The sequence below is a fragment of the Vombatus ursinus genome, unplaced genomic scaffold (assembly GCF_900497805.2).
Source record: "Vombatus ursinus unplaced genomic scaffold, bare-nosed wombat genome assembly UNPS02014841.1, whole genome shotgun sequence".
NCBI lineage: Eukaryota > Metazoa > Chordata > Mammalia > Diprotodontia > Vombatidae > Vombatus > Vombatus ursinus.
The window spans coordinates 22,316,440-22,333,405 of record NW_020954619.1 but is presented as its reverse complement, the minus strand read 5'-3'; the positions used below and the strand labels follow the sequence as shown (position 1 = coordinate 22,333,405).

Here is a 16,966-nt window from a genome sequence, read left to right as displayed (position 1 = left end):
AAAGTATTCTAGTTATCTTTAAGGGAAGAGTTCACCTCACCCCAGGAGATCTAGGAGGACTTTTATAGTTGGGAGGTAGCAGCTGAACTGAGTCCTAAAGGAAGACAAGATTCTACAAAGTAGGAATTAGAGACTTGTCCCCAGTCAGGTTGGAAATTCTTATAATTCATTTTGGCTAGTTTGCATAGTATATCAAATAAGATTGGAAAAGATAGTGGAATCCATGTTGAAAGGACACAAATACCAGATGCAGAAGTTCTGTGTGTTATCCCAGAGGCATTCATGACTGCCAAAAGACTGAGATGGTTGCTGATCCAGTTAAGACTTGTGCTTAAGGGAGGTTATTTTGGCATCTTTGTGAAAGATAACTTGATCAATTTTTATTATTTTTGTTAATTTATTAAGCATTTTTATTATGTGCCAGTCACTGTGCTAAGCACTGGGGATAGAAAGGTGGCAGTCCCTACTCTCAGGGAGTTCAAAATCTAATGAAGAAGACAACATGCAAATAACTATATACAGACAAGCTATATATGGGATAAATTGGAAATAATCAAGAGAAAAGACAGTGGAATTGAGAGTGATCAGGAAAGGCTTCCTAGAAGGTAGGGTTTTTTTTGTTTTGTTTTGTTTTGTTTTGTTTTTTTGCTGGAACTTGAAGCCAGAGAAGTCAGGAGGTAGAAATAAGAAGGGAAAGGGGCAGACAATGAAAATATGTCCAGCATCAGGAAATGGAGTACAGTAAGGAGACAGCTAGGTGGCACAGTGTATAGTTCAAATCTGGCCTCAGACACTTACTGTGTGACCACCCTAGTTAAGTCACTTAACCCTGTTTGTCTCGGTTCCTTATCTGTAAAATGAGCTAGAGAAAGAAAGGGCAAACCAGTATCTTTGCCAAGAAAACCCCAAAAGGGGTCACAAAGAATCAAATATGACTGAAACAACTGAACAACAACAAGGAAGCTAAGGTTTCTGCTTTAAAGACTAGGGGGGTCAGGTAGTATTAGGTATAAGAAGATGGAAAGGTGGTGGTAGGGGGAACATGAAGGGTTTTGAATGTTGAAGAGAACATTTTATATTTAATCCTGGAGGCAAAGAGGAGCCACTGGAGTTTAAATAGCCGAGTGACAAGGCAGACTTGCATTGTTAGGTTAAAAAAAAAAAGCATTTATTAAGGAATTACTATTTGCCAGGCAGTGTGCGAAATGGGGGAGAAGATGGGAAGGAGGTGAGGAGTGAACTTAATATTTACAAAGCCCTGACATATCTGGTTCTAATTTTCCTAGACCACTCCCTTACTGGTTCATCTTTATTATTGTAAAACCCATCCACAGAAGTTGTCTTGGTTTCTTGACATAGATGATACTGGAGCACGGAGAGGAAATAACACTTTTAAAACAGAATCTTTTCCTTTTGGACTTTGCCCAGTGACTGGTGTTAGGTCAGCTCAAGACTTAAGTTGTAGCTATTAACCTGCCTTGTTTGTCTTTTGCTTCCCTGAATTCCCTGAATTTTAAATCCTAGATTAACCTGAAAAATACAGCATGGTGCCAGTATAATGAATGGAGTTCAAGTTTCACTTGACCCAATACTATGGTGTGATTCTGGGGAGATCATTTAATTTCTTAGTGCCTCAGCTAAGACTCTTCAATTGGCAGAGCTAGGGTATAGTAGGCTACCTTGAGAGGAAAGGTATTGCCTTACCTGGAGCTTCCTATACAAATAAAGTCACAAGTCTGATCCGAGAAAAGGAAGGTCAAATGGCAGATTATAGAGACTTACAGATTTTCTAGTACTATAACCTTAGCTTACAAAAGAAAAAAAAGTCAGAACCCTAAAGAGGAACAGAGTTTCACAAAGGGCAAGCATCCAGGCTGACTTGCAAACCCCAAGGCTTAGGAAATGTGATTCGGATTTGGAGTAGGGAGATGTAGATTTAAATCCTGGCTCTGCTACTTACGTCGGGCTTCATTGCTTATTTGGAAAAGGAAGGGGTTGGGTTGGATGATCTCTTCCAGCTCTCACTACTGTGTTCCTATTATCATTGAGGACAGCTAGGTGGCACAGTGCATGGAGTCTCCAGGCCTGGAATCAGGAAAACTCATTTTCCTGAGTTCGAATTTGTCCTCAGATACTCAATAGCAGTGTGACCCTGGCAAATCACTTAATCTTGTTTGCCTCAGTTGAGTGATGTAGTTTTTTGTCTGGCTCTTAGATTCATAGAGCATATGGAAATAATTCCCGTCCTCTTTAGGAGAAGGAATCTAACTCCCTTCGTTGCTTTTTGGGAGATTCATCTGCGAAATGAGCTGGGGAAAAATGGTAAACCACTCCAGTGTCTTTGCCAAGAAAACTGTGAATGGGGTCACTAAGAGTCAGACATGACTGAAAAACAACTGGACAACAACAACACTTATCAGGAATATGCCTGCACCTACCCTGGGGTTATTACCTATAAGTGCCTTTCCTAGGAAGGAAGACCTGGGAGATCATTTACCCCTTGCTCCCAAAAGAATTCATTCATACAAGTAAATCTGGTTTCAGTGGCTATTAAGGGCATCCTTAAAGGATAACATTTCTAATGTTAGCTACTCAGGTGAGAGAATTGCAGAGAGGATACAGGAAAGCACATCAGTAAAACATTTTTTAACACACAGAAGAAAACAAGTTCAGAAGGGGATATAAACAGGACATTTTATTACTACCATGTTGAATTCAATATAAATATTTTAAGAAGCTACATGATTGAATTGAACTGTTTTTTGTGTTTTGTTGATGCCTAAGTTAATAGCTAATATTTACATAGCACATACTACAGGCCCTAAGCACTTACCTCATTTGATACTCAAAACAACCCTGGGAGGCAGGTTGCTGTTATTATTATGCTCATTTTATAGATGAAGAAACTGAGGCAAACAAGTACTAAGTTAGGAAGTATCTGAGGCTGAATTTTCACTTGGTGGTCTTACTGACTCCAGGTCATAGGTAATGATTTGAACTCCCACTTCTAAAAGAGGAAGTCATTGTGGGGTATTTCAGACATTATCCAGTTGGGGAGATATTAATGGTTTTCTGGAGAGTTAATCAGGCCCTGGGCCCAGGGTGGCTTGGCAAGGGGAGGACCTGCTGGTCATTAGCACTTCCTCTCACGTCCTAGGCTCTGGCAGGTAGAAATCCTTTGTCCAATAATAAGTCTAGGAAGGTGGTAGCTGGGAGCTTTCATTTTCTATAAAGCACTTGTAAGAGTAAGCTTGAGACTTGATTACTATGATAGTTGCTGTTTACCTTATAAAATACTAAACCTAACTTTGGATATCATCTTTGTCAGAACATGAGCGATTAGCACACCACAAGGAAAATGAAACTACCTTCTCAGATTGGGGGTGGGGGTGGCTAAGTCTCACTTGTGGGAAGCTTCTTCTAGGGGAAAAGAGTCAATTCACACAACTGTCTTTAAAAGGCTTATAAGCTAAGCATCTTTTCTCTGGTGAACTCAGACACTTTAATTCAGGTTTAAATACCTAGTGCCTGGCTAGAGGTCAATCTCTTCCCCAACCCCACCCCCTTACCTACTGGGTGTTGAAATTCCAAGGGACTGAGTGACTTGCTAGGAGGTCATACTGAATCAGCTCCAGAGACCTTGTGACTTCCAGCCACTGCTTAGTCAGCAAAGGCCTTGGGACCCATTCCCCACAGACCATTATCATAATACCAGGAGCAAAACAACTGGGCTAAACAGTCTTCCTTCTCTGATCAACTACTGACCTCCCTGGCCTCCATTAAGGTGTCCCAACTAAAATCTTTCCCCAATCCCTCCTTTTTTAAAAATTTTATTTTTTAAAATCTTTTTTTTCTTCCCTCCTGCCCCCCCCATTGAAAAGGTAAGCAATATGATGTCAATTATATATTCAACCCCTCGTAATTCCAGTGTCTTCTCTATGCTAATTGTTGCTCAGCATTTTAGTTGCGTCCTACTCTTTGGGACCCCATTTGGAGTTTTCTTGGCAAAGATGCCAAAGTGGTTTGTTTTCTTCTCCAGCTCATTTACACATGAGGAAACTGAGGCAAACAGGGTTAAGTAACTTGCCTAATGTCACACAGATAGAAAGTATCTGAGGTTAAGTTTTGATCCAGGTCTTCCTGACTTTAGGCCCAGCTCTCTATCCACTTCACCATCTCGCTGCCCTCTTTACTAATTATTTCCTTTTTATCCTCTATTTGTCTCACTTAGTAAATATGTGTTTTCACATTGCCTTCTCCTCCCTCCCCCCCTTAGATTGTAAGGCTCATTGAGGATAGGGACTGTTTTTTGCCTCCTATTGTATCCCAAGCTCTCAGCATACTGCCTGGCACAGGGTTGTTGTGAGTATCTTTTCTTGGCAAAGATGGTAGAGTGATTTGCCATTTTCTTCGCTGAGATCAAATTTGAACTCTGGTCATCCTGACTCCAGACCCAGCCCTCTGTACAGGACCTAGATGCCTGCTTGGCACATAGTAGGTACTTAATGTTTGTTTGTTTACTGAAAGTTGAGAAGGTTTTGCCCCAGTCTTGTAGGGGAATACAGGAGGACAGTTGTGGTACAGTAGAAAAAAGAAATGACTCTGGGGTCAAAGGTCCTGGGTTCACATCTTAGATCTCACCTCTGTGATCTTAGACAGGTCATTGGTCTTGAGATGCCTCCTGTAAAATAGATCTAGGATTCTACACGTGAATAGATTTAGAGCTGGAAAGGACCCCAGAAGGAATCTAGTCCATCCAACCCTCTCATTTTACGGGTAAGGAAATTGAAGGCCAGAGAATTTGGCACTTAGTGTTAGTAAGTAATGAGCAGTTCCAGGAACTGACCCAAGCCATCTGACTGTAAATTCAGTCTTCTTTCCACTTTATCTGACTGAATCAGATATGAGGGGTTCTATAAATTGATTGTTATGAGGAATTCTCCATTGTGGAAACACAACTCGTAACTTCTGGGACTCTTGAGAGGTTTGTCACAGTCCAGTAAGTATCAGCAGCCCAGATTGAACCCAGGTTTTCTTGTTTGCAAGACTGGTCAATCTTAGGCTCCAGGCTGCCTTTCAAATGGGTGTGTTAGGATGACTGAAGGAGATTGAAATACACCGTATAAAGGTCTGTTTGTCCTCTCTGCCATCTGTGAATGTAAGCTCCTTGAGGGCAGTGACATTGTGTATTTCTTTGTTTTCAGTGTTTAGTACAAGTGCCTGGCACATAGTGCATTATTAGTAATACTGATTGATTAAAGAAGAGGAAGAAGCGTTTAGATGGCTCTGTGAACCGAGCCCTGGGCCTGGAGTCAGAAAAATCTGAATTCAAATGCAGCCTTAGATACTTACTAGCTGTGTGACTGTGGGCAAGTCACTTAACCTCTGTTTGCCTCGATCCACTGGAGAAGGAAATGGCAAACCACTCCAGTATCCTTGCCAAGAAAACTCCATGGACAGTATTGGTGTGCTATGGTTCACAAATAGTTGGACATGACTGAACAAACAATTGATTAGAGAAGGGAGCATTTGACTTGGGCTTTAAAGGTTGGAAATTGCACTATTGCAGGGATAGTTCTGGAGGCCAGTGAATCCATGGACTTTGGAATATTTTCTGGTTGAAACTAATAGTAATAATAGTTAGCATTAATAATAATAATGGTTAATGCTTTTAAGGTCAACATATAATTTCATTTGATCCTCACAGCAACACTGTGAGGTAGACTTTTTTCATTGTGCTGAAAAGGAACTGAGAATAAGAGGTGACAAAGCTCTGGCCCACACACAGTGTCTTATGAGTTATGAACTCAGGTTTTCAGGACTTTATACCAAGTGTTCTACCCAGCTGCCACCTATCAAAAATCCTGCTAGAAATGAATACCTATCAAATTCTTAAAATCAGATGGGTTAAACATAAGCCAACCTGTGAATTGGGAAACTACCGTCATTGTCAGGGAAACAGGTTGGCCCAGATAAAAGGTCAGAGCTGGAAAAGGCCTTGGCAAGCTGAGTGTTCAGTCCCCTTATTTCACAAATAAGGCACTAAAGAATGCCCCATAAGGGAAGACTTACTTTTATCTTTTGTTTTGATCACTCTCATTTCCAAATATATAACCCCTGCCCCATCTCCTCGGGTAGCTAGGTGGTACTGGGCATGGAGTCAGAAGGACTCTTACTGATTGAAATCTAACTGATTTCAAATCTAGCTTCAGATACTTAATAGTTTTGTGACCCTGAGCGAGTTACTCTTTTTGCCTCAGTTTCCTCATCTGTAAAATGAGCTGGAGAAGGAAATGGCAAATTATTCTAGTATCTTTGCCAAGAATACCTCCAAAATTGACTGACCAGCAACCCTAACTTCTGGAGCCCTTACTTTTGACCAAAGATTTAAGGGGTAGGGGGCAGTTCAGCCAAATTAATCTGATGCATCAACAATCTAAATCTAATTTCTTCTGAGCTAAGCTTGGTCATTTATTATTAATGGCACAGCATTCAGATTATACTTGTGGCACAGTGGATAGAATCTGATTTCTAATCTTGCCTTTAATCCTTACTAGCTGTGTGACCTTGGACAAGTCACTTACCTTCTCAGCCTCAGTTTCCTTATCCATAAAATGGGGATAATAGCACGTACAGATTTTTTCCACATTTTTTTTTAACAGATTCCCAATAACACAAGTAATATAAATGCCACCCTAGGGCCCAGCAGTGGCACAGAGACGAAGATATTCTGCAGTGTTAGTGGCCCGAGTAATGTGATTTTTCAGATCATGTTACTTTGTTAGTAAGCCTGTCTTGTAAAGAGCAAACTGATACATAATCATCTCTTGAGCAACAGCTCAGAGCTGGGTAAAGCTTCTTTGTGGCAAGGAGCCAGGCAAGATTGTTACAACAGATTTGGTAGGGGCCACACACACAGCTTTGGTTTCTTTGAAATTTAGCTTTGGGCTCTTCTAAGAGATAGAGACTGCCCAGGATGGGGGCATGGAACCTGCTGAATAAATAGATGAAAAGGGATTTACTAATGGAAGAGGCTAGACAGCTCCCCACTTTCAAGGAGCTCATCTAATTGGAGGGGATAGCAACACATAAAAGAAAGTTTGGCCACAGGGCAGCTTGATGGAAGGGCCAGAAGTCCTAAGGGTACAGTGATTGGGTTGATATCAAACCCCCCTAGGGTTGCTAGATCAGAAGATATTTCCAGGGGTCTGGAGAACATAGGCAGCTAGGCGGCCCAGTGGATCTAGGCCCCTGGGCCTAGAGAGTTCAAATCTAACCTCAGACACTTATTAGCTGTGTGGGCAAGTCACTTAACCTCTGCCTGCCTCGTTTCCACCACTGTAAAATGGGGAAAATAATAATATCTACATCTCAGAATTATAGTGAGGATGATCTTTGTAAAACACTTAGCACAGTGCCTCTCACATAGTAGGTGCTTATAAATGCTTGCTCTTTTCCCTCTCCCCGTTTCCCAGTGGCAAAACTGATGGTAAGCCATTAGAAGATATATCAGATTTGCAGTCAAGACCTGGGTTTGAATTTCAACTCTTCTTTCAGCTCTTCGTGACCTTTGGCATAGCAAAAAGACTGTATTTAAAAGGTATTTTAAAATCAGGCCTCAGGCAGTTTCCTAATCTATGGAATAAATGACCAGGTGATCTCTGAAGTTCTTTCTCCAGATGCTATAATTTTGAATACAGAAAATTACCGTAGAGAACTTTTAATATAATCCCTTATTTCATAGAGAAGGCCCAGAGAGTTAAATGACTCCCCTAAGGTTACCTAGAGGTAACTTTCTAGTTATGTCTTGCCTTACTTTCCAGAAGAGGAAGCTGAGGGAAAGGGGCTTGCTTGTCTTTATCCTAGGTCTCTTGACTTCCAGTTTCTTTATTCTATTCCTACATTAGAAGCAGTGTGGTTTATTTATAAGTCAGACAATGAAAGGTTTCATGAGGTTTTTCTCTCTTTCCAGGTAAATCAGGAATTCAGTTCCCAAAATGTGGCGGTTCTTGGCCACTCTGTGCAGCCTGGTCGTACTGACCAGTGCTTGGAGCAGATTGTCCTTTCCTCCTCTTTCAGATGAAATGGTTAACTATGTCAACAAGCTCAATACTACATGGCAGGTTTGTAATAAGCAGCCACTATTTAGGCTGTTGGGAGAAGAACTTTTTTTTTTATATTAAAAACAAAACAAAACCTTAAAGCACTGTGGAAATACAAGCTGTTATTATGGAAGTTATTTTTTTTTCAATACTTTAATTGATTCATGAGCTCATCAACGTGAGCTTTCTGGTGGTACAAATTACAACCCATCAACCCTTTATTAATTTGTACCCTTGTCTTCCCATAAATCTTTGACAGAGAATTCTGTCATTTTTTTTCCTATTAAACATATTTTCATATTAGTGATGTTGTAAGTAAGAATTAGAACCAATAGGTGGGACCACCAGAAAGAGGAAACAAAACACAACAGAAGAAAAAAAAATATGTGCAAGAGTTATTTAAGGCTTATGCGAATGCCCTATTAGAGTGAAGTTTTTAAGGTTGTTGGAGGCAGTAGGAAAGAACTGCATTTGCAAAGTTTCAGAATTAACCATACTCGCACATAGCCCACATGGGGTCCGCTCCTTATTCTGCTTTATTTACCATATTCATTCTGGTCATCTGAGTTCTAAGTACTTCAAGAGAATTTTTTCATTTATAACTAAAATTGTAACTGTCACTGAATTAGCTTCTAAGCCTCCATGCCAGCTTAGTAAATATTGACAAACTGGAGAAACCTTTTTCCCTAAGCAGTTACTCAATGTATGTGTCCCACTGTTCAGCCATTAAGACTGCAAAAGTTTCACTTCATCCTCTTTCTGGTCCATCACCTCTCTCTCCAGAATGACATTTGAGCTTCCAGTTTTCGACAAACTCCCTATAGAATGACAGTTTAACTATACCCTTCAAAATTTCAAATCCTCTTAAAGGAACAGTTTCTGTAGTCTCTCTAGGTGAGGCTGTTGAAGCTGATGTTCTAAGAATTGTGGGACTCTTGTTACTAGAAGATTGAAGCTGGGTAGAGGAAGGGGCCTTATTTTGTTAACATACGCCTAATGATTGTCTGCCAGTGGGACAAACTCAATGACCCAGCAATGACTGCTAACTAACATGACCCACTTAGTGAGTGTTAATGTCTTTTTTTTAGGGGGGGAAGGACTTTTTTTTCTGTTGCTCAATAATGACCAGTAAGTTTTGTTTTAGGCTGGGCACAACTTCCGTAATGCGGACACGAGCTACGTAAAGAAACTCTGTGGTACCTTCATGGGTGGAGCCAAGCTGCTACCTCAGAGGTATTGGGTCATGGGAAGGGTACACAACCTGAGGGAGAAGAGAGGGGTGGGGTCATGATACCATGACCATCTTCTTGAGCATTCAGAGCACAGGACCCCAAGATTTCATCTAGGTATTTACTTCATTTCCACTATAACTTGATTCTTTTAAGTACTAGTCTCTCAGAAGTTTTTAACTCGATGCATATGAAATCAGGCTTAAGGCCTGAGAATACACTGGGGCCAGCCAATGAGATTTTGTTGAGACCAGGAAAAGGCTGCTAGGTCTTAGGGTCATTTGGGTATAAGGCAAACTGTTGTTTCCCTTCACACCGTTTCTGATTGGCTGTTTAGTCTTAAGACTCATCTTCCTCCTTCTTCCCTACCTTGCCCTACCCCCTTCTTTTAATCTGAGGGATGTGGAGAGAGGCAGAACAGTCCCATTTGGCCTCTTGAAACAAAGTTGTGTTTTTTACCCAGAATGTTTTTGGCTGATGGCATGAAGCTACCAGAAAACTTTGATGCTCGGGAACAGTGGCCAAACTGCCCAACCATCAAGGAAATTAGAGACCAGGGTTCCTGCGGCTCTTGCTGGGTAAGGATGGGGGGCTAGAAACAAGACATTTGGAGGCAGCATGGACTAAGGAGAGACCTGAGTCCCCTAGGCAGGTTACTCCCATTTTATAGATAAAGTAACTTGAGGCTTCAACCAAGTGAATTAACATTTACCTCTCTCAAGGTCAGTGTAAAAAAAAAATGATTAAAGTTTATAAACATGAGATGCTTACACCTCAGTAACCCTGGAAAATCCCTTCCCTTCTTAGGGTCTCATTTTTCCCCTCTGTAAAATAAAGATTTTGAACTGGATGATTTCTTTAAGGTATCTTTCAGCTTCCCTTTTACTTACCCAGGCCAGACATCCTGTACTGTGAGCTATGACCACTATATTGCTCTGTACCTTCTTTGTTACCCTACTCTAGCATCAGGAAAAGTTAGAGAGAGAAGGTATATTTGGGGGGAGGGAGGGAAAGATTGGCTTTACTGTTCAGAGTGAAGTCCTTTTTAAGACTGAACAATGAAGCCACTTAAATTCAGCACCAGTAGAGAAAGACGGCTCTTCCCAAAGCAAAGTCTAGGCATAATACGGGTTATGGAGTAGCAGATGTGGTTGCCCAGTTATCACCCTTAGATACTGATCCTTGAATGATTTTCAGGAATCATCTTTCATGTAACATCTAATTGGCAGATTCTTGGATATCTCACTCATCCATTTGGGTTTTTCTTGCACTCCATGTTGCCAGTCTCTGCTTCTCCTTGGATTCATCTTTGGATTTGTTCCCACAGGCATTTGGAGCTGTGGAAGCCATTTCTGATAGGATCTGTGTGCACACTGGTGGAAATGCCAATGTAGAAGTCTCTGCTGAGGACCTGCTTAGCTGCTGTGGATTTGAGTGTGGGGAAGGGTGAGTCCATCCTAAGAGACATTGGGAGTTGGGGCCCAAGCAAAAGCACTAGCTTTTAACTGCTTCCTGGGATGATTCCCAGGAACCAGTGGGAAAAGGAAACAATTAGAGCTATATAATCCATGACCATTAGAATCTCTGTCTTTCCTTGGGAACACTTAATTATTAAAGACCCCCACCTGTCTTGACACATGGTGTTCATCAGCCCTGAGGTGGATATGCTGGAGAGCGGTACCCTTGTCATTCACTCTCTACTTTTTTTGAAGTAGATTAGTATAATTAAAAAATGCTTTGGAAATAGCCCATTGTGAGGGCCCTAAAATCAGACAGATTATGCAGGGGCAAAGATCAAGGTTCATTCTTTGGGGTAGGGTAAGTAAGTTGTAGCAAGGTACAGAGGAAAGAGTTCTGGGCTGTGGAATCTGAGTTTGAATCCTTGCTTTGCCACTTCATACTTGGGTGACTTTGAGCAAGTCACTGGGCATCAGTCTCCTTAGATTTAATATGAGGGGGATTGAACTTGATGACTTTTAAGGTGGCTCCCAGCTCCAAATCTCTGATCTGGCTACGGAAGACAGCGAAGGAGAAGGATTAGATTTTGTCAGAGCCTATAAGTTGTTTGTTTTGTGTTTTTGCAGTAATTTTGAAAAAGCTTTAGTAAGTATGCATGCATATAAATACAATCTCAAATTTGGCAGCCAAAAAGCTGGTGTCATCTTGGACATCATCCAAGACAAGGGAGGTGATGGGTCTTGCTGTGCTAGTCTGACCCCATCTTGATTATTGTATTCACTTCTGGGTGCCACCACTAAGGAAGGACACTGATGAAATGTCACTCAAATATTAGTTCAGGGAGCTAGGAATGTTTGGTTAAGTATACAATGTAATTGTTATATAATTATTTATAATATGTGTATGTACATATATATACACACACATATACATGCATACACATTTGTATATGTCCGTGTGTGTGTATGCGCGTGTGTGTGTGTGTGTGTGTGTGTGTGTGTGTGTATAAAGGTCCTTTGTGTAGAAAGGGATTACACTTAACTTTTCTTGGCCCTAGGGGTGGAACTAGGAGCCACAGGCAAAAGTAAAAGGTAGATTTCAAATCAATTTCAGGAAAAGCTTCCTAACAAAAGTAGAATCAGTTGCCTTAAAACAAGTTCACTGTCACTGGTGGTCTTCAAGCAGAGGGATTCAAGGAATCCTATGATCCCAACCTTATGCCACGTCCGTCTTCTAATCCTTCAGAGCTTGACATTTTTCTTAGAACTTAGAGCATTAGATCTAACACCTTCTTTTGTAAGTTCTGATGTTCTGAATCTGATTTTCACTGCAGATTGGATTAACAAATCCTTGGTTTTTGATAAGATAGTGGGTGTCTGTAGTGTTAGCCAACACTATCTGAAGGCCTCAGGTAGACTTAGAGTAGAAATATTTCTTCATGGAGGAAGTGAACCAGGAAGCAGGGATAGGGATATGGTAGTAGGTTTTGGGGATAAGATGAAGGAGTTGCAATTTCTACATATCTCCATCTCCATCTCCCCTCTCATCTAACCTTACCTTACCAGACCCTTCTAGTGACAGGCACCTTACTAATTACTGAAACAGCTTGTTCTTACCTGGACTTGTCTCCTAGCTGTAATGGCGGCTTTCCTTCTGGAGCTTGGAGGTATTGGACCAAGAAAGGCCTTGTATCTGGTGGCCTCTATGATTCCCATATAGGTAAGTACCCATTCCTTAAATTCTTAAATTTAAGCCCCGTATAGTCTCAACCCACAGTTTAAGAAAGTGCTGAAAGAGTAGAAAAAGTTTAAGAAGCCCTGCCTTTAAAGTGCTTTGTTGGTATATTCATGAATCTCCAAGTGTGGCTTTCTTTGCAAGCAATGAAAGTACCCATTTTACTTGGCCTTGCTTGTGATAGGGGAAGAAAGAGCTTGGGTTTGTCCTGGTTATTTGAGTTGGTTTCTAAGGGAGAGAGGTTAAGATTTCCTTTGGTCCTTTAGTGCAGAGTATCAGATCACAAGATCATTAGACTAGAATTCAGAAGCCTTAAGTTTGAGTTTTTAGCTATAGCCTTGGACAAGTCCCATTTTTCCTCTTCTATGAAATGGCAACAATATCTGTCCCTTGTTCCCTAGGGTGAGTGGGATCTGTAATTTCCCTCCCTTTTTTGCTGAGGTGGGGGATGTAGAATGTTCTGTCTACCATGATTAAGTTGGTATTTGGTTTTTCTGAACTATTTTTCCTTTGTTAGAAGAGATGATTTTTTAGCTAGGGGAATGGGGAGAGATAATATTAAGAAACGCAAGTGATCCCTATGCAAGTCAGGGATAACTTGCTTTTGAGCCAAAGGGAGAAATGCAGTGTGGGAAAAGTATGGGAAAAATACACCGAGTGCAGGCAGGACAGATTAATTCCAGGAAGGCCTTTCCCAGGACCCAAGGCCCAGAGTAGGAGTAAAGTGACTAAAATCTTAACCCCATTGCTGTTTGGTTCTGTCAGGCTGCCGACCCTACTCCATCCCTCCATGTGAGCACCATGTGAATGGTTCTCGCCCTGCCTGTACTGGAGAGACAGGAAACACCCCCAAATGCAGCAAGAAATGTGAAGCAGGCTATTCTCTTGACTACAAAGATGACAAACACTATGGTGAGCAGGACTGAGAGTCTGTATGAAGGGCTACAATTAGCCATAAATCTTTCTATCTCTTTCCATTAAGGGCCTGTGGGGTTGTGGTTTTGCATCCTACACAAACTCAAGTCTTAAGCTCTAGGCTGACTAGGCATTCTCAAGGCAATAAAAACAAGGGAAAGTAGAAAGGCAGACTCATCTTGACCTCCAAATTTTATGCCTCCCATGTAGCTCTTGTAGTTGGCTGGTCTATATTCACAGAAGTTAAGGCCTCAGAACACACACACAGCCTTCTCCCTTGCCCAATGTGCTCAGTGTAAGTGCTCAGTGTTTAGAAATGCTTGGGCAGAATACTGGACAGTCCTAGCAGAACAAAACTCTAACTCTTCTGCACTGGATGCTGAGGCTAGGTGAAAGTGGGGCAGGGGGAGGAGTTGGAATGGAGTTTCAAGTCCCTTTCCCTGTTGAGTCCCAAATGGACAAAACCCAAGTTTTGGAACCCTTCAGTCCCAAGTTGACTATTCTGTCTTGACTTTCAGGATCAACCTCTTACAGTGTACCTTCAAGTGAGGAGGAGATCATGGCTGAGATCTACAAGAATGGCCCTGTGGAAGGAGCTTTTCTTGTGTACTCTGACTTCCTCCAGTACAAGTCTGGTGAGTTGTTTTCATTATGCCTGCTACAGTTGAGAAGGTAGTGGGATAAGGTCAGAGGCTGTCAGGTAAATGATGTGGCAGAAATGACCATTTGACCACAAAACTATTCGTGACTTATTCTCAGTCCCACACACACCTGTTAAGTAACAACACCAGAATTAAAAACCTGGTCTCTTGGTTCCAAATCCAATATTCTTTCTACTCTTTCCTTTCTTGTTATTTTCCTAACGATAAAACTTTCTGGCAAACAGACTTGATTAATGACCACAGAAGATAAGGCCTCAGCCCACAAACCTCTTCCTTGCCTAAGATTCCAGGTCTTCCTTCTTTGCTCCATTCATTCTGCATGCTTTTCCTTATGAGAAGGAAGCTCCTTCCCTTTATAACTAAAGAATGGGAGCTCATAAATGTTACTTTAAGATTTAAGAACCTTGAGCCTATTGAGAAAACATAATGGCTACTTCTGAGGACAAATGTCCTTTACAGGGGATGGGGGAAGATGATATGAAGATGGGGGGAGGCCCAGAGAATAATTGCCTTGAACCATGAGCCAGTATCAATCACCCCATTGTACCATTCCCAGGAGTTTACCAGCACGTTACTGGAGAAATGCTTGGAGGCCATGCCATTCGTGTCCTAGGCTGGGGTGTGGAGGATGGTACCCCTTACTGGCTGGCTGCTAACTCCTGGAACACAGACTGGGGTGATAATGGTGAGTAAAAAGAGCTGCTAGAAGCTATGTATTCCTGAGAATACCTGTTCTCTTCTCCAGGGTCTTTTAATAGTGCAGATCCAAATATCGGTATCATTTGGGATCCATTTAGTCAAGAAGTAACCTAAGTCCAGCCCCACCTAGTTTTCTATCATAGGCCAAGTTTGGCCCTAAAAAAATAGCAAGATGCTCTGGAAAACGGTTAACCTAACAACACCCTGCTTACCATCTCACCAAAAAGGAGCTAAAGCCAGCTAGGAGCTTATGGGTGGGGGAGGGAGGTGGAAATGAAGTCTTCATGTCCTAGATACAAAACCCAGGGCAAAGATTTTATTTTCCCATATCTTTACCCCTCGAGAACTGCTCTATAGAACTTCCTGAAGGCAGCTGGAAGGGGTTGAGTGACTTGAGATGAAGGATAGCTGACCTAGAACTCTATCCCAGAAAAAAAGGGACTGGGAGAGAGGTACTTGTATGGGCTGATTTAATTTGACAAGTGGGAATGAAGCATGTCAGTCAATCGGGCAAGAAGTACTTTTTGGGATGAATTTCAGGCTTTTTTTTTTTTTCCAGGCTTCTTTAAAATTCTCCGTGGAAAGAATCACTGTGGAATAGAATCTGAAATTGTGGCTGGAATTCCCCGAACAGATCAATATTGGAGGAACTAACCTGCTGTCATTTGCCCAACTTTAATTCTTTTTTAAAAAAGAAAAAAACTGGGGAATGGGAGAAATGAATATTTTTAAAAGACTTTGGAGCTGGAGAGAGATGGCTCTCTAATCATTCATATTTTGTTTAAACAGGAAGATTAAGGGGAGATTTTAGACAAATCACTGGGCTTTGAGAGTTTGGTTGAACTGAATACTTGTGGAGTCAGCCAGCTCCATCAATAACAACACAGGTACATTCTTCTTGGTCTGACTCCACCTAATGCATGCCATTTCAGTTTTAAGTAATTCTGTGAATAGCACATAGCACTGCTGGCCAGCAGGCTGTGTACTACACTTCAGAGCCCTGATGCTTTTATTAAAAAGGTCTCTTTCCATGAGTGTTTCCAAATTTCTTCCCTGTTAATGTCTCCTGCAACTTCCCCTCTGCCCCAAAATCTTTTAGGAGCCTGAAATAGCCAGGAACCAACAATAATTCAAGGGAAGAGTCTGATTTTTTTTTTCCAAGGTTTTATCCCACAGAAATGTAAAACAAGGTTGTGTGTGTGGTTTTGTTTTTTTTTTTTATGTCTTGTAGGAAGGAGGTAGAGATTCTCAGGAGTCTACTTGACTCCCAAATGATTTTATTGGGGGAGGGGGTGGTGTTGTGGGGTGGGCCACAAGACTTTGGAATCCTAATCTGCCCCAATTATCACTGCTAACAATCCCATACTGTGCTTACTTAGGCCACTTAGTGCCAGTCCGCCTGAAGCTATCAAGCTTTGCAGTATTGCACACACCCTTAGGTCTTGAGGCAAAATTCAAGTAAATCAATCTCTATTTTTGTTAGTGTGCCTTGGCTAATGTACAAAGAAGAGTTGCCAGATCAGCTGTACTCAACAGAAGCCTGACCCTGTGGTTTTAAAGGGAAGGCTGAGTGGGTGGTTACTATCCCAAGAGCAGTATTCCCTCTGCTAATGCCCTTGAAGGGGTGGAGGATGAGCAGGCTGCTGATGTCCACAGGAGAAATAAGCTCTTACTTTTCTTTACCTGTCAAGCAATTTAACCTCAATGTTGGTTTTAGTGACTGAATGAAACCCAGAACCCTTGTGCCAATAAAAGATTTCTCCTAACTACTTTGTTGGTGGCCTTTTCTTTTTTGGTGGTTAGCGGAGGGAGAAGTTGAGGGGAGGTGTTTCTCCCCAAATGGAAGTGAATGATAGGTGCTTTATTACTAAGCCAAGGATTCTTATTTTTGTGTTACGGATCCTTTTACCAGACTGAAGCCCGAGGATTCCTCTCAGAATTTTGCTTTTAAATCCATAAAATAGAAATATTTAATATGTACCATATTTGGATATAAAAATACACAATAGAAAGCACAATATCCTTTTGTACTCTTCTGAAATAGCTTAATTTTTGCAAGCCCTGATGAACCTTATCTTGTACTACTTTATAAGATCATAGATCTAGTTACTATGTCAGATAACATGAAGTCCAACACCGTTTTAGATAAAACATGGCCAATTAAGGT

The 16,966-nt window shown here is 41.4% G+C and overlaps 1 protein-coding gene across 2 annotated transcripts in view; it reads left to right on the top strand.

Moving 5' to 3' along the window:
- CTSB (cathepsin B) overlaps positions 1 to 16,568 on the top strand; it is a 29,269-nt gene extending 12,701 nt beyond the window's left edge. The window contains exons 2-10 of one of the 2 annotated variants that reach the window (XM_027840301.1): positions 7,973 to 8,123; positions 9,247 to 9,335; positions 9,795 to 9,909; positions 10,659 to 10,777; positions 12,423 to 12,508; positions 13,289 to 13,435; positions 13,957 to 14,073; positions 14,657 to 14,785; positions 15,359 to 16,568. In XM_027840301.1, the coding sequence (XP_027696102.1) occupies positions 7,998 to 8,123; positions 9,247 to 9,335; positions 9,795 to 9,909; positions 10,659 to 10,777; positions 12,423 to 12,508; positions 13,289 to 13,435; positions 13,957 to 14,073; positions 14,657 to 14,785; positions 15,359 to 15,453 (1,023 nt within the window). In that variant the 5' untranslated portion in view covers positions 7,973 to 7,997 and the 3' untranslated portion in view covers positions 15,454 to 16,568. Of the gene's footprint in view, positions 1 to 7,972; positions 8,124 to 9,246; positions 9,336 to 9,794; positions 9,910 to 10,658; positions 10,778 to 12,422; positions 12,509 to 13,288; positions 13,436 to 13,956; positions 14,074 to 14,656; positions 14,786 to 15,358 lie in introns of those variants that run through there. The other variant, XM_027840302.1, reaches the window with a different exon arrangement.
- The last annotated feature ends 398 nt before the right edge of the window (positions 16,569 to 16,966 follow it).